The following is a 24004-nucleotide window of genomic DNA, read 5'->3' on the forward strand; positions in this document are numbered from 1 at the left end:
CTCCTATTTCACAGCCCTGTAGACTGTTTTTAGTTCTAGCTAAAAGCCTACTCAGATGTCGTAATATTAATTCAGATGTAGAAGTGTTTGATGGTGAAGTATTGGAGGCACTGTTAAGACTCTCAGGATGGCTAGCTTTTTGGTTTGTGAATCTCTATGAGACATGCATTTAACTGTGACCTAGAGGACTAATAATGCCGTATCTTTTGACTCTGTTGACTATTTTTTGTTTTGTTTGTTGTGTTTTTTAAACTTTACATGTAATCTAACAAATTGGTGCACATTCCCATAGTTATATTTGCTTTTTCTCCATTCTTAAACTGAATGATTTAGCATTAATTCCCTAGTATATTAGTAAAGCTTCTAGTTTCTCTTTAACTGGAGACAAATGTGTCCTGGTGGTATACATTATGGTGTGCCACACATTCTGCACCTCTTTTTTTTTAAATCCTGGATCTGCCCATGGTTACATCTTTGGTAGTTCAAGTAGATTTATTTGAAACTTAGCCATTTCTCCCATATTTTTCTTAAAGAAATAAAGCCTAGCATGACCAAAACACAATGCTGCAGATGTAACAAAGAATTCTGCATTTGGGGCAGATTATAACAGTTCTGCTAATGTGCAACAGGTCACCTTTTAACTTTTCTTTCATTAGACAGCTATGTAAAGTTGAACCTTGTGTTCCAGATTGCTCCTGCTGAAGGACCAGATGCAAAGCTGAGAATGGTTATCATCACTGGACCTCCAGAGGCTCAGTTTAAGGTAAAGTATAAAAATGTCCCTCCAGTTTGTTAATATGTAGCAGACTTGGCCTGCAGGGGAAAACCAGAATCATGGAACGTGGGATTCTGTGGAACCTTCTTATTCCGAATTTAGTGAAACTGTTTATTCTATTCCCTTCCAGCAAAATAAATATTGTACAAAGATTTGGGTAAAGAAATTCCATGCCCTGATCCCAGTAGTTATTGGGAGTTTTACACAACTTCAGTGTGAGCAGAAGCAGACCTAAGAATAAATGGCACAAATAGGAGGCAAAACATCCTTCTAGTTTCCCCTGATTTCCCCTTCTCACCTAGGAGTTGTAATGGTCTTGTCTTTCCATTCTGCATTACAAATTTACTAGACAGTGTATTTTAATTACAGTAATAAAGTTGACAAGAAGTTTGATGCTCTGGGTTTCCTAGGTGACTGTCCTGTTCTAGAGCAAAACTATTTTGGGCAGCTTTTTAGATTAACAAAATGGCTGGTTTGATTCGACAGCACAGTTAAGCTGAGATGCCCCAACCTTGATTTCCCACTTCTGTTTAAATCCAAGGATTGAGTCACTTCCCAAAGGATAATGGGTGAGGTGAGTAAGGGAAAAACGAAGACACCAACTCCATTTCTGTTAATGAAGAGTGTAAGTGGGCCAGAAGTCAGGAGTGATATTGGAGACAGTCATGAAGCAGCCTGATTGATTCACAAGCGAGGCCCGCAGTGGGTAGAAAAAAGTTGTTCAAGGTTTTGTAACCTGTTCTTCCTTAGTCACATCTTTTCTCAGCTTTGTACTTGTTTCTGGCAGCAGCTTGCAAATGGTAAAAGCAGTTTTCATACTATATAACATTAATTTACTGTTAAAGTTTAACTTGTGAAGAAAGATCTGGGCATATTTTTCTACAGTCATAATGCTGTTTAGCCGGAACTGAATAGTAATCCCACATAAAAGTATTCAAAGTGGGGAGGTAAGAGGTCCCTCTGAGCCTAGCCTGGTTAAGGCGTGCCAGTTTCTGTAGCCAGCAACATAACAGGGAATGTTGTGGCCGGCATCACACCCCTCTACCTTTGACTTGCCAGTCAAAGCAGGGAGGTACCAATTACAGCTGGGTCCATGGCAGGTAGCTTTTGGTGCAGATCTGGAGAGAGGCTAAAACTTGAAGCTCTGGAGCCAGAGCAAGATTCTCTACTATCTATCTTCAGATCTGAAGGATTACTGTGAGTAAAGGAGGCTCTGAAAAGTAATAGAACGTGCAGCTTGGTGGCTAGCTTAAAAGCTGTACAGATAGAAACTTTGCTGCTCCAGGGTGCAGGTGATTATTAGATTTTTTCAGATCTAAAAAAATGTGCGTGGGCAATATTAGATTTTTTAAGATGTCTGTTTGGGCTTTTTCTCTAACCCAAGAACTTCCCTGTAGCTGGGGACAAAACGTAGGGTGACTGCAAGCTGAATTCACTTTCTTCTTGGTGAATAACTAACAGTTCTGTTCCCTGCCCCTCTCCCCCCATTCAAAAAAATTTTTAGGCTTCCTTTGCCAGTTGGCTTTAGATTTTTAGTGTTTAGAACAGGATACTAATAGGTTTGCACCTCAACCAAATAATAACCTAAAACAACAGACTTTGAAGTCTCCTGGCTTTGAAATAAGTACAGCTTGTGGCACTGCTATGCCTATCAATAACAAAAGCAATCCCAGTGCCTGCTATGCTTTGGAGAGGGTCATGATTTGGGGTGAGGTGGGCATGCTAGAAGGGAAGGACAGATTACAGTGGGACCTGGACAGATTACAGGGTGGGCAAATGAAAATAGGATGGGATTCAATACTGACAAGTGCAGGGTGCTGCACTTAAGCAGTAGGAACCAGCAGCATACCTATTGGCTGGGGAACTCCCTTCTCAAAAGCATGGTGGCAGAAAGATCTTGGAGTCATTACTGATTCCAAGATGAACATGGGCTGACAATGCGAGGACATGGTCAGTAGGGCTAACCGTACCTTGTCTTGCATCCACAGATGCATCACAAGCAGGGCTAAGGAGGTGATCCTTCCCCTCTATGTGACATTGGTCAGGCCGCAGCTGGAGTACTGCGTCCAGTTCTGAGTACCGCACTTCAGGAGGGATGTGGACAGCATGGAGAGGGTCCAAAGGAGGGCCACTCGCATGATCCAGGGACAGCAGGGCAGGCCCTATGAGGAGAGGCTACGGGACCTTAATCTGTTCAGCCTTCACAAGAGAAGGCTGAGGGGGGACCTGGTGGCCGTCTATAAACTTACTAGGAGGGACCAGTGGGGAATGGGAGAGACCTTGTTCCCCCAAGTGCCTCCCGGAGTAACAAGGAATAATGGCCATAAGTTGTTAGAGAGTAGGCTCAGACTAGACATTAAAAGGTACTACTTCACAGTCAGGGTGGCTAGGATCTGGAACCAACTTCCAAGGGAAGTGGTGCTGGCTCCTACCTTGGGGTCTTTAAGAGGAGGCTTGACGTTTACCTAGCTGGGGTCATTTGAGCCCAGTTTTCTCTCCTGCCCAGGGCAGGGGGTCGGACTAGAAGATCTACAAGGTCCCTTCCAACCCTATATCTATGAATCTATAGTTTCATAGTTGGTTTGGTCAGAAGGGACCTGAGCAGATCATCAAGTCTGACCCCCTGCCATGGCAGGAAAGAGTACTGGGTCAAATGACCCCGGCGAGGTGTTCATCCAGCCTCTTCTTAAAGACCCCCAGGGTAGGAGCCAGCACTATTTCTCTTGGAAGTTGGTTCCAGATCCTAGCCACCCTGACAGTGAAGTAGTGCCTCCTGATATCTAGCCCAAATCTACCCTCTGCCAGCTTGTGACTGTTATTTCTTGTCATTCCTGGTAGTGCTCGGGGGAACAGGGACTCCCCCAATGCCTGCTGGTCTCCCCTGACTAGTTTGTAAATGGCCACTATATCCCCCCTCAGCCTTCTCTTGTGGAAGCTGAATAGGTTCAGGTCCTTTAACCTCTCCTCGTAGGGCCTGCCCTGCTGACTTCTGATCATGCGGGTGGCCCTCCTCTGGACCCTCCCCATGTTGTCCACATCCTTCCTGAAGTGCAGCGCCCAGAACTGGATGCAGTACTGCAACTGCGGCCTGACCAGCGTCGCATAGATGGGGAAGATCACCTCCTTGGACCTGCTTGAGATGCGCCTGTGGATGCATGACAAGGTATGGTGGGCCTTCCTGACCACTTCCCCATACTGTTGGCCCATGTTAATTTTGGCATCAATAATGACTCCAAGATCCTTTTCTGCCTCTGCACTGACAAGAAGTGAGTTCCCCAGCCTGTAGGTCTGCTGCTGGTTCTTCCTCCTCAGGTGCAGCACCTTGCACTTGTCAGTTTTGAAATCCATCCTGTTCTCATCCGCCCACTCCTGTAACCTGTCTAGGTCCAATTGCAGCCTATTCCTCCCTTCTAGTGTGCAAACTTCTCTCCAAATCTTGGTGTCGTCTTCAAATTTGAACAGGGTGCTTTGTACACCCCTGTCCAAGTCACTGATGAAGATGTTGAACAGTGCGGGCCCAAGGACCGAGCCCTGGGGGGCCCCACTGCCCACATCCCTCCAGGTCGAAAATGACCCGTCCACCACCACTCTCTGGGTGCAGCCCTCCAGCCAACTAGTGACCCATTTGGCTGTGTAGGTGTCGACGCCACAGTCCCCTAGTTTTTTAATGAGAATGGAGTGAGAGACAGTGTCGAAGGCCTTCCTAAAGTCCAGAAAGACTATGTTCATAGTGACACCTATGACCAGGTCACAAAATCCTTAGATGCAGAAGGCCACCAGGTTGGTCTGACAGGACCTGCCTCTAATGAACCCATGTTGGTTGCCCCTAAGCATAATCTCCCCTGCTGGCCCCTCGTGGACATGCACCAAAATAATTCTCTCAAAAAGCTTACCCAGGATCGAGGTAAGACTAAATGGCCTATAGTTTCCTGGGTCCTCCTTCCTCTCTTTTTTGAACATGGGAACCAAATTGGCCCTTTTCCAATCCTCTGACACAACATCAGAGCACCATGAATGCTCGTAAAGCCATGCCAGGGGTCCCGCAATGACCTCTGCTAATTCCCTCAGCACTCTGGGGTGGAGATAGTCAGGACCTGCTGATTTAAATATGTCCAGTCCCTCCAGAAGTTTCCTAGGTCCTCACTGACCCTAGGCCTGGGTGCGCCTCCCTTGGGACCTATGGGGGGTCCTGGTGGAGGGGGTGACCCGGTCCCTGCTCAGAAAAATGGAGGCAAATAAATTGTTAAATAAGTTAGCTTTGCTGTCTGGTGTGATGACCAGATTTCCTAGCATGTCTTGCCGAGGCCCCATGTTACCCGGTACCTTCTTTTTACCCCCTATGTATTTAAAACAGGACTTCTTGTTGTCCTTGATCTGGGTAGCTAGTCCCAGTTCCATCTCCGCCTTGGCCTTCCTGACCGCCCCCCTACAGCCTCAAGCAACCAAGGTATAGTCCTCCCTGGTGATGGCCCCTCCCTCCCATTGGTTGTACGCCTCCTTTTTAGCTAGGAGATGTTCACATATGCTTTTGGTGAGCCATGGGGGCTTTTGCGCCCTCTTGCCCCCTTTGATCCGTGTTGGGATTACCTCCCTTTGGGCTTGGAGGATCGTCTCCTTAAGGAACAACCACTCTTCGTGGACAGCCGACTCCCTTCCCCTCCGGGACCTCAGTGCCTCCCCAACTATTCTCCTTACCTCATTGAAATCCGCTCTCCTGAAGTCCAGGGCTGCTGCCTTGCTGCAGGCCTTTGCCACCTTGCGCTGGATGGTGAATTCCAGCAGGTGATGATCGCTGTCGCCTAGGTGGTCGAGCACCTGCAGACCCCTCACCAGGTTGTCACCCGTGGCCAGGACCAGATCCAACAGGGCGTCTCCCCTGGTGGGGCTGTGCACCTCGTGGGTTAGATGGAGGTCCTGTATCTCGGCTAGGAACCTACGTGAGTGGTCAGACCTGGCTGACTGCTCTTCCCAGCAGATGACTGGCAAGTTCAGGTCACCCATGATGACTGTGTCCTTTGACCTAACTACCTCCGTGAGCTGACAAAAATTCCCTGTCTATCTCTTCCCCTTGGTTGGGTGGACTCTAGTAGACCCCCACCGTTAAGTCCCTTTCCCCTCGACTTCCTTGTATTCTAACCCAGAGCACTTCAGTGTGCTCCTCCTCTGACCCAGTGCCACTCGTTAAGGATGTGTATTTCTCCTTGACGTAGAGCGCCAGACCCCCACCTTTCCTCCCTGTCCTATCCCTGCTGTACAGCCTATAGCCCTTGATATTCACCGCCCAGTCGTGCGTTGGGTCCCACCATGTTTCGGTGAACCCCACTATGTCTGGGTTGGTGTTAGCTAGCAGGAGGGTGGATTCCTTCTGCTTGTTCTCCATACTACGAGCATTAGTATAGAGGCATTTGAGGTCTTCTGAAGATGCATGCACTGGCCCCCTAATCTCAGTACTACCCAGGCCCCTGTTGCTTACCTGGGTATTTGTTCTGCTCGTTTGTCTAGACTGGGCTGTTCTTGCGGGTGACACTTGGTTTAGTGGTCCAAGGCTTCCTCCGCCCTCGTCTTCCCCTTCCCCTGACAAGCCTAGTTTAAAGCCTGCCGGAGGAGATCAGCCAACCTAGAAGAGAACACACGTGTACCTTTGGGGGAAAGGTGAATGATCGCCTGGGCAGCCTGTGATCCACTGGTCAGCGAATGATTGCCTGAACAGCCTATGATCCACTAGGCTGTTCAGGGTCTTCTCAGAGACGCATTCACAGACTGAAGGCAAGAGAGAAACCAGAAATTTGTGCTCTTGGAAAGGTCTATGAAAATCTTGTTACAGATTCATGGAAGTTTTTGGCTGGAAGGGACCTTGTGAGATCATCGGGTTCAGCCCACCTGCTCTGGGCAGGAAAGACTGTTGGGGTCAAATAACCTCAGCAAGTTGCATGTCCTTTTGAAGATCTGCAGTGGAGGTGCCTTCACCATACCCTCTGGGAGTCTGTTCCAGAAACATACCGCTATTGTTTTGAGTGAAGAAGTTTTTCCTTGTATCTACATACAGCTTTTCCCCTTGTATTAGATCCACACACAGCTTTAGAAAAGTGTCAGATATTGGGTCAATGCTCAGTCAGAGCCACAGTCAGCCAAGGTGTCCATTCAAGCTCTTGCACCACTTCTCCTTGAAAGCTCAGTCTATCAGTAGCACCCATTCAGAAGGGTACTGTAAGTAGCACTGCACCAAGAGCCAGGCTGGGTGCCTTCTCCTAAGCCTTAAAGGCAGTGACCTGGGTCTATACCCTGGCACAGAATTGAATTTGGCATCAACAATTTTCTCATCCCAAGAACTGAGCTGACTCCGATAAGATTGATAAGAGGATACCACTGTTGCCTTGATAATTCAAGTGGAGAGCATGTTGAGATCATCCAGAATGGTACTGAGCACCTCTGTACCAAGATACCTTGGTTTAGTTATCAACTACTTCCTTAGCACCATTGTAGTAATCAGTTCCAGCAGTCCATAAACTTGCTATGTCATTGCCAGGCTGTGCTATGTAGATCTGCTTTGCTACTGAAGATCTGCTCCTTGTCCTAAGGCGGATCACAGTTTTCTCCATGGGTAATGCCTTCTTACTTTGTGTGGCACTAGGAGACATCCTTAGAAGAATTCTAAGAGCTACTTGGAAGATCACTGGGAACCTGTTATCTGCCAATATGCCCTCCTCTTTACCCATTTCCACTGGGAGTCTGCGGTCTCTTGTGGAGATCTTTCACATCTGTTGGATGCCTGATCTGTTGTACACTTTCCACCAATACTCCTGATCTCTCTAGTTGTTGAGAAAACTGACAAGGTTCAGTGACACAGGACAGTTTTCATGGTACCTTCAATTTGGGTCAGGCTGTTTTTGTATTCAACTTCGTGAAGGTAACTGTTCTGAGACTGATCACAACACTGGTGTGAACTGGCCAACCTGATGTTTCCACAGCAGTGTATATTTGACCCACAATCCCTGCACCCAGCAGTCTAGATTCTGGCTATCTAAGGTGTCCAGAACAGTTCCTCTCTGTAGCTATCCTGGCATCTTACTTCAGAGTAGATCTTCCTTGAAGCAAATTTGCCAGTCTAAACAAAAATAATCTGTTTCATCTGAATTGGTCACCTCTCCAGGCAATCATTCCAAATATATTGGTTTATTTTCTATCAGTAAAGCAATCTGGACTATTCTTTACCTCAGTTAGGGATCCTCTGGCTTTAATCTCTGTGAATTGGTGTATTAGTTATAGTTCTGTATGACAGTGTTTCACTGCACTCTGACAAAATTTCTCAAAGGCTGAATCCAGGGTTTTTTACCTGTCAGAAATCTTTTTCTTTATGGAGGATTTCAACATGTTGATTGTTTTAATAAGTTCTTGCTTACCATGTGAAAGCAACTATGAGGTCCCAGTCAAGACGGGTTATAACTACCAGGAAGTCTATATATAAAGATAAGGGAAACCCAGACCCTTGCAGAAGATCCAGTTTACAGGCAACCCCCGCTTAACGCTCTTAATTGGTTCTGGAAAAACTGAGCCTTAAGCAGAACCGTGCTAAGTGAAACCCATTTCCCCATAGGCATTAATGTAAATAGAAATAATTGGTTACTGCCGCTTCTTGCAGTAGTTTCTCACCATCGCCACTGCCTCTCCCCACCCCTCCCCCTACCTGCTGGCTGCTCCTGCCCCATGTGCCAGCCCGTGCCCCGCGCTTCTGCTGCTCCACTCCTGGGCCCCCACTGGCCCTGGCCTCGGGCACTGGCGGAGGCCCCGCACTCACTGCTTCTTGCTGCCACCGCTTCTCCCCACCCCCCTGCCCACTAGCCACTCCGGCACCATGTGCCAGCCCAGGCCCTGTGCTTCTGCTGCCCTGCCCTAGGCCCCTGCTGGTACTGGTGGGGGCCCTGCAGTCATGCCTGCCCACCCACTTGCTGCTTCTTGCCACCACCACTTCTACCCCCGCCACTCCAGCACCATGTGCCAGCCTGGGCCCCCTGCTCCTGCTGCCCCTCTGTGGGCCCCTGCTGGCCCTGGCCCTGCGGCACCAGTGCTCATGCCTGCCCACCCACTTGCTGCCACTCCCTGCTTCTTGCTGCTGCTGCTGCTTCGCTGAGCGCTATAATGAAACTGGCTCAGCGCTAAGTGAAATCAGGTATGAATTTTAAAAGAGCACTATAGTGAACTAGTACTAAGTGAAACCATGTTAAGTGGGGGTTGCCTGTATATTTTTTTACATAAAACTAACTTCAGGGTTCATTCTGCCTAAGGTAGTCTTGAATGTCTCTGTTAATCAATCTGTTCATATGCTAATCCTTCCTTCAAAACCTCACTTATTGGACAAAGCAAATTTTCATATGCTGGATAGGGTTGGAACACTATCTGTTTTATTTGAACAACAGCAGTTCACTTAAAGCCCTGTGTACACTGTTGTGTTGGTAAAGAGGATGAAAGCCCAACTGATATCCTTATAGAGACTATGCAGCTAAGGCATGAGATGTATGCACATCAGCTATGTTTGAGGGGATTATACCAGGTTTTACTCAGCTTGAGCCCACTCAGCCTCTCTTGCTGCTTTGAACAACGTTCCTTTGACTGAGATTATAAAAGCAATCCATACCGCTATTGTTTAGAGTATATCTCTAGATTGAATGAAAGCTTCAAACGGTCTTTTTTTAAGGACTTATTCTCTTAATTGTCTCCAGTAGCACTGCTTGTTAGTCAACAAGTGGTGAAAATCCTTCCAGGCAATAACTGTGGTTCCTTGTGGAGACATCATATCTCAGATTTTTTTGAGCTGTTCTTCATCCCTGCCAGCAGGAAGTTACCAGAAACCCAACATTGTCTGGTCTTTTGAGAGAAGACTACAGCCTGTCTATAATCAGGACTTCTTTGTAAGCTTAGTTACAGAATTCAGGGACAGTTACGATTCCCCTACTGATTTACCCTTTTTATACACCAAGTCAAAATACAATTACATTTTCCAATGATCCTCTATTCCCTCTTAGCAGGTAAGGCACTCCTACCACCCAAGTCTGAAAGAGGTAAGAGACAGGTCTGTAACTCAACCCTTTATTGGTAATCCCCCAAAGCATAAGCATAACTATTTGTCTCTGTGGCCTGTTTTTTGGAAGAGCTGATTGCCTGCAGCTCCATGGCCACAATTTTTGATTAGCCTATTTTAGTTTAGTTCAGCACTTTCAAAGTGCCCTTTTTGATGGACCTGCTGTTTGTGTTGTACAAGAGAAAAGTTGCTGAAAATTTATAAGGTGATCCAGCTTCCTTTTGCTTTATACTGTTCTAGCTTCTTGAATCTTTCATGGCTGTAACACATAAGGTAAAATGGACAAGAGTAACCCTGAGATGGTCAAGCTTCAGGTGTCACAGGTTGGCTGGTATTCCATCAGTTGATGTGGCTTGTGTCAGAGGTCTGCTATTACTTCTTTCCCATCTATCTTTCCTTGTTTTGACACTTTGTGGGTCTTTGCAGTGTTAGGATTGACAGGTGCTGCCAAGATTTTGGAAAGGGACTGTGTGCGGGCTGGGGGCGAGCTGGGCCCGTCTTTGCGCACATGGGCTGTGGCCAGCAGCCCGGGCACGCGAGGTCGGAGAAGACCAGGGGCGAGCTAGAATTAGTCACGGATGCGTAGTGGTTGATTTAAAGATTATTTACTTACACCCAAGATGGTCGCGGTGTAGGCTGGACAGTTTCCAGGTGCAGCTCTGCTTAAATCCCCGTTGGAGGACTACGACAAATTCAGTTCTTTGGCCCCGGAGTTGTTAAGGCTCCGCGGGTTCGATAATTTCTTTCCCACGGAGTTGTCGAAGCTCCGTGGGTTCGGTTCTTTGGCCCCGGAGTTGTTAAAGCTCCATGGGTTCGAATCTTTAATATGCAGGAAAGGGATACATCTAGGATTGCGCTCGGCGACGGGGAGAGGCCAGAGGCTGTTTAAACCTCTGTTGCCTTCTTAAGAAATGCGTGGGTCCGTAAGGATCTGCAGCGCTTAGAGATCTTCACACAGCGCGAAGTCTCCTCCTCCTGATGTTCGTGGAGTCCTCCAGCTTGGGCGGAAATCGCCCAAGCTCTTTATACGGCTAGCAAGCCAATCGCTAGCCGCCACGTGTGCATGTATTAGAATCGGCCAATAACGTGGCACGAATCTTCATACAAATGGCGGGAACTCCTTTGCACCGTGCACTTCTGAGATGCAAAAGAAATGCACCATGCAAAGAAAGCTACAAATTGGCAGGAAATTCTCCATTGCACTGGGGTTCTCTTCTGCAGCAGAGAACTCCACCGTGCAAGGAAGCTGCAATTTAGCGGGAACATAATTTAGCAGTGCCGAAGCGCACACAAACAAAAAATCACAACTTTGGGTTGTGACAGACTGAAATACTGATCAAATGGAGAATGCATCCTTTAGGATCCAGTTATCTCATTGAATCAGTTTCTGTGGTACTGCTTAAGCATCCACCTGATTTTGAAAGGCCTCCAAGAATGGAAGAAAAAACATAATTCATGACAGCCTGTGAATTACAGGGAACTAAAGTAGTTTGAGAAGCAACTAAAACCAAGATATTTAAAAAATGGAGAGAGCTGGGCACTTATTCTCACTTTCCTATTTGTAATGGGCAGACACATCTTGATTGATATGTGTTACTACCCAGCATGCTCATGTACCCAGCACTGCTATATGGTGATCTGTGTTGGTTAAAATAAAACTACTTCCAAGATGCCACTCAGAATTACGATGAAAGACTTAATTTTGTACATTAAAAACTAAACACTGACACTTGCCTAAACCAACACATTGCATTTGGTTACTCAGTAATTTGTGTAAAAGCATACAACCTGGTGTAAATTAAGTCTTTGTAATATGTCTTGGCATTTGATTTCAACATCCTTTTAAAGAATGAATTTCAGGAACTAACTTGTGCTTGAGCAAATAAACTGCTTTTGGGCTCTTGGTAGTAATAAAAACATACATCTGGCTTGCAGTTCTCCTACCACTAAACAAGAGGTAATCATTTAAAATGAGTTACTCCACTGGAAAACAGTAGAATGCTGTTGTTTGTTACTGTGCTTGAAACTTGGGTAGATTGTCAGTTTCTATATGGGATTGACTCCTGCAATTTCTAGTTAGATGCAAGCACCTTGGAAAAAGTAGTTCAAGTGGAAAAAGTTTTTATAAGGGGGGAAAAACGTCTTTTCTTGTGTTTGCTTATGTATGTTGTCAGTTTTCTTTAGTGCATGTTGGATATATTTAATGGACTAGATTTCAGGGTGGTACTAGAATTTAACTCTGACAAAATTCATTCCACAGGCTCAAGGGAGAATCTATGGAAAGCTTAAAGAAGAAAATTTCTTTGGACCTAAAGAAGAAGTTAAACTTGAGGCTCATATAAAAGTGCCATCCTATGCTGCTGGTAGAGTTATTGGTAAAGGAGGCAAAACAGTAAGTATTGAACTGAGAGAAAAGAAACGGAGCTGAAGGACAGCCGAAGTATAAGCTTTTAGCTAATTCGTATTTTAACTCTTTGCATAGTAATTGAAGCTTGCATGTGCCGTGTAAGCCATAATTGGTCCTTCAGTTTTTCCTCTCTCCTTTCCTAAATTCAAGTAGAAAAGAATTACCTTTCTCAAAATCAATATTTAGATTTCATTTGGAGCCAATCAGGAGGATAACTGCTGACTTAAATCCCAGTCATAGGTTTTGGGACTTCTAATGGCAAATGCAGTTACTCCATTTAGAATTAATAGGTTCTTAATCAGAGGCCTGATCGTGTAGATCATTCTTTGTGTCAACAATTTAGCTGACTTAACCTTCTGAAGGAAGTGTTGGCAAGATCAGACTCTTGTGTATTCAGTGCTGGACAAGCTTTCCAGTGTAAAGAAAAGGAGAAAATTGTGTTTTGTTTTCTTGGGTTTCCCCACTCCCCAGACCCTACAAATCCTACTTGCTTTGCTTTGGCCTGCTGCCCAGGCAGAAAAAGAGGGTCTTAGCACCTCACAGAACTGGGATTCTGACCATCCCTATGCCATTATTAGAATTAGAAGTTAGATGAGATCAGTTTTAAGATAATCTAACCTTCTTTCAAACAAACAAAACAGCCCAGTTTGTGCTGGCTTGGATCTTCATCCTTTGGTCCACAGAGGCCTTGGACCTAAGGGCTAGTTGACTAATACTCCCAGTACCACTCTTCCTGTAGGTTTCTGGGTACTACTGTAGAATTTTTACAAGATCTCAGAGCAGGGTATAAAACCAGGTGGTTTTACCACCACTTTTGAGATAAACTGAAGCAGAAATGGTAAGCTCTGGCCATAGTCTTATTCTTTAATGGACCAGGTTAATACAGGCACTCCTCACTTAACGACTGAGTTCCGTTCCTGCGACTAGGTCATTAAGCGAATTGGTCGATAAGTGAGGAGCCACCCCTTGATACTGCGTGCCTTGGCTTGAGACGCCGCACTGCCATTTCCACAATATGTTTCGTGCAATACCGACTGCTCGGAGAGCTGGTCGTAAGTCCACGTGGTCGTTAAACAGGTAGGTCGTTAAGTGAGGAGTACCTGTAACACACTTTATTGCATATATATAATGGATGCCTCTTGTTGTACTGTTCAGAAGTCACAGTAGAAGACTTGAAAGTAGAAATGCACTGATATATTGGTCCAATATCAGATTGGCACCGATATTAAGAAAATTTTCTGTATCAAAAATTGGCCCGAAGCAGCCGATTAATTTGTCCGATTAAGTGCCTGTGCATGCGCACAGCCACAGTGCAGCACATAGGCAGTAAGGAGCAGAGCTGGCAGCGTGGACTGCTGTGTGCAGCTGGTAAGTCTGGTGTAGGGGAAGGGGAGGGGAAAGGGATGTGGGGAGGCAGATTAAGACCCCTGCGGTGAGGGAGGGTGTGGGGCTGGGGCAGGGGCTGCCCAGCTGGGGCCAGGGTGGATGCAGGATGGAAGTGAGGCTCATTGTGGGGGCGCAGGAAGGGACAGGGAGGGCGGCTCCTGCCGCTGTGCACAGCTTATCCTGTGCTTGTCTGGTGGCTCCTGCTGCTGCTCCCACCACTGGCCTGGGAGGGCACGGGGCAGGGTGGGCTGGGGCTGGGCTCTTCCCAGCTGGGCAGATCCAGGGGCACATGCCCCCCACCCCATGCCCTCCCTGACAAGTGGCGGGAGCAGCAGCGGGAGCCACCAGACGAGCACCAGACAAGCCATGCACAGCGGTAGGGGCTGCCTCCCTCCTTTTCCATGCCTCCCCGATGAGCAGCACCTCCCTTCAGCCCCAGCCCACACCTTCAGCCCGCCCCATGCCACGCAGATCCAGGGGCATGTGCCCCCCCACTCTGGACAAGCCACTTGTGGCTCTGTCCCGTGCCCCGCCCCACCCTTCCCTGGCTGGTAAGCACCTGCCCCAGCCCCATTCCCTCCCTCACCACAGGGGCCTTTATCTGCCCCCCCCCCACTTCCACCATACAAGAGTTACCAGTTGGATGCAGCTCTTAAAGCTGAAGAGCTGCATATTGGAAATCGGATTGTTATTGGCCAATACGCCTCCTTAAAAATCAGCTATTGGTATGGGCCCCAAAAATCTCTATTGGTGCACCCCTACTTAAAAGGAACAATTTCATTAAAAATTGGAATGACTTTTCTTACCAAAATGCTTCCATATGAAGTAAATGCAGTCTGGTATTTTGTTAGCTTCTAGCACTCTGCCATGAACTATGGCCAGTAGCGACATAGTTCCCTTTTAACTAATATTTAACACCATCAATGTATTTTACTTGGCATCTTCAAAGAACTTTAACAAGCCTTAATTATCAGTGCTATCCCAGGTTTATAAATGGAGAGTCTGAGCCCTATCAAGTCCATGGCCTATCCAGAGATTGTGAATGATCTAATTCTGTTTGCTTCAGCTGGAGTTGATGGTGCTCAGCTTGTCAACATCCTACTGGTTGAACTGGTCTGTAGCACTTGTACAAGCAGTGATGTACAGATGTCCCTGTTTATTCAGTCCTCTGCTTGGTCTTTTGGACTCTCTCTGTTACAAATCACTAAAAGTAAAGAACACCTTTTGGAGGAACTCTCAGCTGGCAACTCTAGTTCTGGGTTTCAAACAGTGTTAAAATTGAATTATGAAGACAAGGAAAATCAGCATTGTTTTTTATTGTGCTGGGCGTAAGCTACTTAGTGAATCACATCTGTGTATTTTGGTTATTTTGTTTTCACTCCATGGGTGTAGAAGTTACCACCAGCTGATCACCACTTTCTGCAGTCCTTGCTGCTCTAATTTCTCCCTATCTGCTGAGTTTTCTTCTTGCCTCTGCTTTGTTTCCTTCTCAGATTCTGAGGTTGTTAAATAACCCTCATCATGGATTAATTTACACTGAAGAAACAAAGATACAGACTTAAAAAAAAATTCCAGGCCTCCTTTAGATAGCCAAGTGGGCATGGACTTAAAAGTGAGCAGTTCTTGATGTCTCACACATGTCCAACAAAATTTAAGATGCTGGAACTGCACTGCCCGCATATTTGTGTATGTTTCACTATTGTGATAGGCATAGGTCCAAGAGCTCTGGGCCATGGTTTGAGGACCCCTATACCACCCTGGAGTCTCATTTAATACTTTAAATGAGTAGAGAATGTGATTTCAGGTCTCCAGTGAGCAACATTTTAAAAAGTTTACTTGTTTTCTGTTAATTGAACAACATTATTGGATTGACAGATTCAAAATCTAGGTGGAACAGTGCAAAAGGTGAATTTATAATTTATAACAATATGATATTCACAGTGGAAGTGACTGCAATACTACACATACAGTGTATGCTGCATAATATCTTTGGTGTTATCACTTCGGTTATTTTAACAGTCCAAAGAAACATAAATGTCAGTCACTGGAATTGAGGCATTTTAGTAATATGTAATTTAGGCTTCTCATTCTTAAGTAACATGCATTTTTCTTCACAGGCTTGACTTTGCTCTGTTTCAATGGAAAAAATGCTTGTTTGTTCTTCGAGCAAACAGCTGCATTTAGGTTGACTTCTAAATCTATGGGTGCTGTTTTTATAGATCAGATGGCCAGCAACGTTAAATTTTCATGAATTAAAATGGCTGCATTTTGCTGACTTCAGTATTTATTTACAGGTAAATGAGCTTCAGAATTTGACAAGTGCAGAAGTTGTAGTCCCTCGTGACCAGACCCCAGATGAAAACGATCAGGTTGTTGTGAAAATAACTGGCCATTTCTATGCATGCCAGGTAGGGCTGTTTTAGTGATTTCTATTTAGTTTTTGTACCTTATCTATGTTTTGCACCTAGGAATTTTTCCTATGCATGTACACCCCAAGCAAGTAGTAACTTCTAATATACAGAAAATCCTGAGTAGCCATGAGCCATACCTATCTCACCCTATGACTTTTGAAATCATAATCAGTTTATGGTTGACCTGTCAGGTGAGCTATTTACAACATACTGGCTGTATCTACATGAGTAAAGCAATTTAGTCTGCTACGCAGTAAAGTGTTGCTATCTAAACGTACAGGTGCTTACTGCACAGGAAAGCCAAGTAGCATTAATTGCACATGTAGGCATGCTCACTGTTTCCATTTTTAATATAAAGACAAGCAGTTGCCTTCAGAAAAAAACAAAACAGGATTATGCATGGAACTTCAACTTTTCCATAGAAAAGTAGACCAGGTGTGCTGTGCTTCAGCTATACCAGAGTTGTCAAAGATACAGCCCACAGACCGAATCAAGTCCATGAAGCCCTATCGTCTGACCTGCAGTGCTGCTTGTGAGTCCCAGAGTTGACCATCAGACAGCCTGTAACACATGCCAGACAGCCATGCTTTGACTACTCTGGGACTGCACCTCTGTGTCAGATCCAGCACAATTCCTGAAGCAGGTGGCAGAGTCCCAGAGCAGATGATACATGCAGCACCTGCTCCAGCCACTTTGGGATGCACCCTAAATCCAGTATGGAGCAGACCTGTGGGCAGCATGGCCCCCAAGTGGCTGGAGGAGGCACTGCATGCAGTAAGGTCCTGGACTAGTCACTCTGGCACATGTGTGCAGCACATGGTACCCACTGTGAGACATGCATTGGATCCAGCATATGGGGCTGGTCTATGGTCCTGATCCAGCCTTGTGCCACTCATCTGCCCCACCGAACCAGATAAATTTGATACATGTGAGTGGTGCAATTAATGCGTAAGAGTACAGTAAGGTTAAAACTGTAGAACAAATTTTTTGCCAACCTCTTCTCAATATACTTATTCTTGCAGCTTTAGTCTCTTGGGATTAGAACTAAAATCTGTGTATAAAGTACTTACTTATATTAATAATCTATTAAATTAATCATACAAGGATTAAGAGACATCACCCTTCATTTACCTTCATGTTCACAGAGGAGTTAACCTGAATTATTTGGTTTGTTGTGGTGTCCAGTTCAGAGACTAAGTGGTGTTTCAGAAAAAGAAATCTTACTTGTGTAAGATGAACCTTTAGAATTCTCTCATGTTCAATACATAGGCCTGCTGCATAGTGACATAAGTAATATTATATAATACTATGAAATAGCAATAAAATTGAATGAGTTAATGTGGAACTCAGTGTTGTGGAACATCTTTGTGTTTTGTCAGAGGCCTAACTTGGGAATAACATTTGGATAAATGTTGTAGACTTTCTTAGATGTTGGTTGGTTGTTAATTTTATTTGCATTGTGGTTCCCAAACTCTAACAGATTGTGCACCACCAATTTAAAATGATAAACCTTAAGTACCACCAGCAAATTTTTATCATATAAAGTAATTATGATAAATCTGTTAATGAGTACCACTGACAGGTTGTCTGCGTACCACTGATGATACCTGTACTACAGATTGGGAACCGCTACCATAGGGGTTGTAATAAAAGGCCCTGGTCTGTACACATCAATAATTAAAAACACCCAACCCTATCCTTAAAAAAAAATCTATGCACATGATGAGGGCACATGATGATCAGTTAAGTAAAAACTACTTCTTGCATAGCGCTGCTTGTACATAAATCTCAAAGCTCTTTATAAATTTCCCTTTTTATAGATGGGAAACTGACCCTGGTGCTAAATAAAATGGGGTGGGGGAAAACTAATGATGAGCTCTAAAAAACTGGTGTAACAAGTTAGCAGTCAAAGCATATTGCTTTCTATCCTGCAGCTTGCCCAGAGGAAAATTCAGGAAATACTGGCTCAGGTAAGAAGGCAACAGCAACAGCAAAAAACAGCGCAAAGTGGACAGCCTCAGCCAAGACGAAAATAAAGGTTTAGAAAATGGCCCATCAGAGACAGATGCCAGACCAAAGACAGACTGTGTTACAGATGGACAGGTGATGAACACCTGTTGGAGTTATATGCAGAAGTTCCACCAAGCCAGTCACCTGTTTGAGGACCAGGCAACCATTGAATGCTGTCTCTGAGAATGTATTCTTTAGGCTCTCTCAAACTTTTGAAACCCAGCTTTAAAATAAGGACCCCTTCACTTCCCTTTTGTTCTATTCTCACAATTTAACATAAACTCGTTGGTCTTTTTTTATTGTTCTTATTATTCCCCAACAATTTTAGAACTTGATTTAATGAAGCTTTCTCTTCTGAGTTCACTGGTTAAAAAAAAAGGCATTGCTCTTATAGGTGCAGTCATAAAAGAAAACACAATTGGAGGGTGGGATTGTGGGTGGATTAGGGTTAGAGCAAGGGCATTGACAAGAGTTTAAGTGTTAGTCCCAATATTAAACAAGTAGCATTTTTTAAAAATTTGGTTGCGTTTTTACATAACACTGCCATGAATAACCTAAGGGGAAGTGTTGCATGGTGTTGGCCAGGGCATAAAAAGATAAATATGCATTTTACTAAACTACCTCAGGCATTTAGTACCTCAATGAGAAATTGTTCCTTTTTGCTTTTTTTTTCTTTTGGTATTTTGTATACTTTATAAAGCTAATAGTTCTTGAGCATTTTATTTTTTTAAAAAAATTAAAATTTGATCAGCCACCAGCCTGGAGTACTTACGGAATTACTGGGGGAAAAATATAGTAGGATGCTTGTAGCTGCTGGCTGATGGGAGTAAGATGGAAAAAATACAGCCTCAGATTTTCTGAGGGTTTCGACACCATCATTTGTTTAAAAAAAATTCAGCGAATGTTCAAAAGATAGCGAATGATGCCAACATTTTGATAGCAGCAATGCCGTTTATTTTTGTTTTAAGATGGGATGAAAAAGTTTGTGACGGTACTTTATTGGGAACAGAACAAGGAAGTGATGGCAAGAGGCTGGGGTTGGGGGAAAAAATTAGAAGGCTGCAGGAGGCTGAATTTTGGTTTTTTTGTGCTACTTGATTGAATGCATGAACCCTTTGTGCCTTTGACCATCACTACCTAATAATGCTACATTTAAACATTTGCAGCCCATTTGGACTTTGCCATTCTGTTCAAAGAGCAAGCTTCATCTTCAGTTTGATAGAACACTTGGTCTGCCGGGGCATGTTTAAGGCCATGTGGTCCTTGTTGCTCACTGCAGATCGCATCATACTGCTTTCAGTTACCACGAAAGGGGAAGGTCAAACACTGTTTGATCACATGTAAAGATAATGAAAGGCTAAGTTTACATATCCAGCCGCTGTTATGGGCCACACTAAGCCACTTTGAAGGTTTTAAAACTATAAGGAAAAAAAAAACCCTCTTTTGCCTGGCTTATAATAGATGCAGCAGGATTTATGCACGTTCTGCAACCAACCATTAGAAGAAAAAAATGTCAAAAGGCAGGGATAATAGGAAAGCTACCAAATTTTTTTTAATTTCAGAATGTAATTTGAATAATGATTGTGGTAATATTACACATTCAAGTTTCTACAATAAACTTCAGTCTACCTCAGTTTTAAAAATGTGGCAACACATGGTGCATAAAGACTGCTGTGTGTGTGTGTGTGTGTGTGTGTGTGTGCGCGCGCGCGCCTGTATGTGTGTGGTCTACAGAGCCATGCTATTACCTCTGAACCTTTTTTGTGATGTTTTTGTGCATGAGATGATCAGAATCACCATGCTGCACTGATTTGAGGGGCACAACTAGCAAAAAACATTTGTTTCATCATTTTGTTGATCTACCTCTTAGATTCATATTGAAATAGAGGCATTTCTACATAGAATAGATACTTTTCCCAAAGATCATTGTTGTACAGATTAGATAATTTTTGAAAATGGTCTGAAGTGTTTTTCCTGCATCTCCTTTACTAATTGGTTTAAAAACCACCAACTTATGTTGTAGTTTTAGCAGAGAAAAATGAGTTTCTTTTCCTTTTTGACGGTGACCTTCATCTAGCCTTAGATTTTCTTGCAATTAATTTAAAATTACCGAAGTATGAAAAGTCATAGCATTTTAATTTTCGTTGAGGCTTAAGTCTAAGTCCGACGTTCCTTTCTTAACATTTGAGAAGGATTTGACTTATTTTCCATAAAAGTTATTTTACGAATAGGCGCTGCATTTACATCTGCTGACTTAAATACTGTCATCTTTCTTAAATTTCTAGACTTAGTGTGGTAAATCATGTTTTTATTTTCAATTGAGATTTGGTAATTTGGAGTATTTGGGAATAGCTAGAAAGTAAATACTGTAAATGATTTCAACATCTGCAAAGTATGGATCATTTTTCATCTGTAATGTGCCCCCCAACGCAGCTCCACTTGCCAGATGCCTCTGAATGGAATAAAGAGTTGAACTCCTATCATCAGATGTAGTTGTGGTTTTTTGTGTTTTAAAAATATGATGCAAAATATCTGCGAAATTATTTAAGTTTGTTCTAATCAAGAGTGTGTGTGTGTGTGGTTTAGATTTTGTGTTTAATTATTTTGTTTTCCATTTGTCTTTTTCTATAATAGCCATTGGATAAGGAGCAGCAGCAATCCACAAATATTCTAAAACCCCGATGGCTGGAATTTTTGCCATACTCAAGAGTGGCATTGGTCTCAAGTTTTGCGATTTGTTATCCCCTCCCCATATCAGTGCTACACCACCTGTTTCGTGGTTTCATTGCTACTTACTAGCTGTGTCTACATGAGATGCTGATTTATGCAGTAGCATCATGTGGCAGGAAGCGTGATGCGACGCTACTCCACAGTCAGTGTCACGAAAACTACGTTCCACGGTGCGACTATCCAGTAACTCCGGTTACCGCGCAGTCATTTCATACTTGTTTACTTGAAATGACTGTGCAGTAACAGAAATGACTGTGCAGTAACAACTGCTCAGTTAGCATCTAGTGTAGGCGCAGCTGTTACGTAGGGTCCTTATTCTGAGTGGCCTAGGTCTATTTGGAAAGGCTCTACCCACATGCTACAACCAAGAGTAAATGCCAAGGAAAGAGATTGGGGTTGTCTGCAGGGAGGTTGGGGGTAAGGGATATTAGTGTTGCTTTCTTTGGGGGGGGTGGGGGGGGCTGCTAGCTGCACTTGTCCTTTGCTTCAGCTTCCTTCAGATAGGTCATGTAAATCCCACCATCCCTGGAATTTTAGAATCTGCAATGCTGGTGTGCAGAAGTGACATTCCTGTCCCTAGCTTCAAGTTTCTTAAGGGGTATCTACCCTTTAATTTCTAGTAATGCTACTGGATAACTGAAAAGGGACCTGGTGAATGGGGCTTTTTGTTTGGGAGAGGTAGAATGAAAACATATTTGACATTTCTTTGGAAGAGGAACTGACTAAGAGAATCCAGAGCAATTGTTTTACTTCATAGCTGTTTTGTATTCCACTTTTGTCTTTATGATTTAAATATCAGGTACTCCTGCAAGAAGAGGGAAGTGAGAAATCAATGCCAGGAGGGGGCTGCGCTGTCATGTCACAAAGATTTAGTCTTAGCATGGAAAAAAGCTGTAGCTAGCTTTGAGGTCAGGGATGCTGCTTAAAGCTTAATTTAAGAATTGGCATTGTTCCCACTTACTCTTTGACAGAGAGATTTTAAAAATAGCCACCTTGTGTTACAACTGGAGCATTTATGGTAGCTACAATTCATGCTCTTTAAGCATTTTCTTTATTATTCCATTTTTACTTGCTATAACCTCTGAAGCTGTGGGCTGTAATTTTCAAGATCCATGCTCTGTGCAGCAATGTAGATAAATTTGTACATGTAATACAATTTAATGTAAAAAAATGCCACATTAAAAAGGTTATGCTTGCCATGCTTAAGCACTTAAGCCAGGATATGTCAAAGTTAAAGGGTATGCACAACTTCAGCTATTCCCCATGGCTAGGTACAGATGTTACACCAGTGGTGGCAATATTTTTGGGCAGAGTGCCAAAAAACCCTGCAAACTTGACTTGGAAGATGTTGGCGTGCCAAAGTAGATGGTGGAGGAGCTGCAAGGGGCCTGTTCCTTGTTGTGGCAACACAGTCCCAACCCCTTTCTCACCATCCACCCAAAGATGTGTGCTAAGCAAAATGCCTTTGTGTGCCATGCTCTGGCACCCATGCCTACCCCTGCGTTACACACATCACATATTAAGCAGGCAGAAAGTACTTTAAAGCAATAACTAAACAGACATTAACAGCTCTTACGAGTGTTTTAAAAATGGCAGATTGCACTCTAAGTTAACCTTGACAGATGTGTACAAACCTAAAGCACTTTCTGTTAAAGCTTTTTATTGAATATCTGTGCCAGATCTCATTGAGGGTTAATTTAGGAGTGTGATTGCTGCCATCCCAGGCAGTGCTGTGCAGGGCTGTGATCTAGCCTTGGGCAGGAAGTTCTGCCTAGAGCCTGGGCTGGCCCCATGCCCTCAGCTGTCACTGACCCTGGCCCTGCAGTGCACAGCTGCTTGGTGGCAGGGAGGGCTATGGAGAAGGGGTTTGGGGTCTCTCCACTTCCAGTTGCTGCTGACAGTTGCCAGCTGGCTGGGGACACACGCACATGTGAAAGGGGCCACTCTGGTAGCCTCTTAATAGGAGACACTAGACAGATGGTGTAGATTCTAAAGCTCATCTTTTAAAATGGTTTGTGAAACAAAGGCTTCAGAGGAGCTCTTGCCTCACTCAGGACACATTGTATACACAGACTTTAATTAACTGTCCTGCATACACATAGTACAGACTGCACTGCATGAGTATTTGAAATTGCAGAATTGTTCTAAAATAACAGTGCTGAGAATCAGTATGTGATTATGCAGTTAGACTCCTCTGCAATACAAATGCAGCCAGAATGATGGCTCTCACTGCATTTAGGGAGAATACAGCCATTTCCTAACGAAGCAATCTTAACTTCATAGCAATGAAATTTTAGGGGATATAGTCATAAAGGGCAAACACGTATGGCTCCTGCAATTCATATCTAATGTGGAATTAAGTTACAAATACATTCTGAAACAAAACAACATTCCTCTGAACTCACTCTTACTGCTCTAAGTAGAGGAAGAAAACTGGTATTAACAGAAAATGCAGAACCCCAAGTTACTTTGTTTTGTAGGTAAAGCAGATCAAAAGCATGAATTTCCAAAGTGTGGGTAAAAGGCAGTTTTGAAGGCCCAATCCTGAGGGTGATGCAAATTGTTCCCCCTCTGCTGGTTCATATACCATAAGAGAGTAGCTTACTACTACTCCCAGCTAAGTGAGTTACTCTACCTCCAAGGGAGGAGGATCTACTCAAGTTACTTTGCTTCAGTCTTCACACACAAATTCAGCTGCAGCCAGACACCTAATAAGGATTATGTGGATAAGGAAAGGGGCAATCTGAGGGAGGAGATAACACAAGAGATTTTGTTGAGTTTGAATGAATTCAAGACAGCAGGGCTTGAGCTCCTTTGAAAGAGAAACTACTTGGGTGAATGAAGGGAATGCTGTGGATATACTGAATCTGGTCTTCAGCAAGGCTTTTGGCAAGGTCCTGCATGATCTTCTCATAAATTAGAGATGTATGGGCTAGATAAAATTACAAGATGGACAGATAACTGGCTCAATAGCCTCAAGCAAAAGGTAATAATGGGTCCATGTCAGAATGATGGGAGGTTAAGTGGAGTCCCACAGGGGTCTGTTCTGGGTCTGGTGCTGTTCAGTATCTTTATTAACAATTTGGATGCTGGTATAGCTTCTTGAGCAAGTTTGCAGATAACAAAATTGGGAAGGACATATTGGAGAATACGAGCACAATTCAGAAGGATCTCAACAGATTGGAAAGTTGGGTCATACTCTCTAGAGT

General features: G+C 44.0%; 1 protein-coding gene across 2 annotated transcripts in view; it reads left to right on the forward strand.

Moving 5' to 3' along the window:
* The window catches only part of IGF2BP3 (insulin like growth factor 2 mRNA binding protein 3), a 174337-nt gene extending 153792 nt beyond the window's left edge, over positions 1 to 20545 (forward strand). For both annotated transcript variants that reach the window (XM_019497885.2, XM_006276980.4), the window contains 4 exons: positions 689 to 763; positions 12112 to 12243; positions 15939 to 16052; positions 17990 to 20545. In XM_019497885.2, the coding sequence (XP_019353430.1) occupies positions 689 to 763; positions 12112 to 12243; positions 15939 to 16052; positions 17990 to 18091 (423 nt within the window). In that variant the 3' untranslated portion in view covers positions 18092 to 20545. The remainder of the gene's footprint in view (positions 1 to 688; positions 764 to 12111; positions 12244 to 15938; positions 16053 to 17989) is intronic.
* The last annotated feature ends 3459 nt before the right edge of the window (positions 20546 to 24004 follow it).

This window comes from Alligator mississippiensis, chromosome 5 (assembly GCF_030867095.1).
Source record: "Alligator mississippiensis isolate rAllMis1 chromosome 5, rAllMis1, whole genome shotgun sequence".
Taxonomy (NCBI): Eukaryota; Metazoa; Chordata; order Crocodylia; family Alligatoridae; genus Alligator; species Alligator mississippiensis.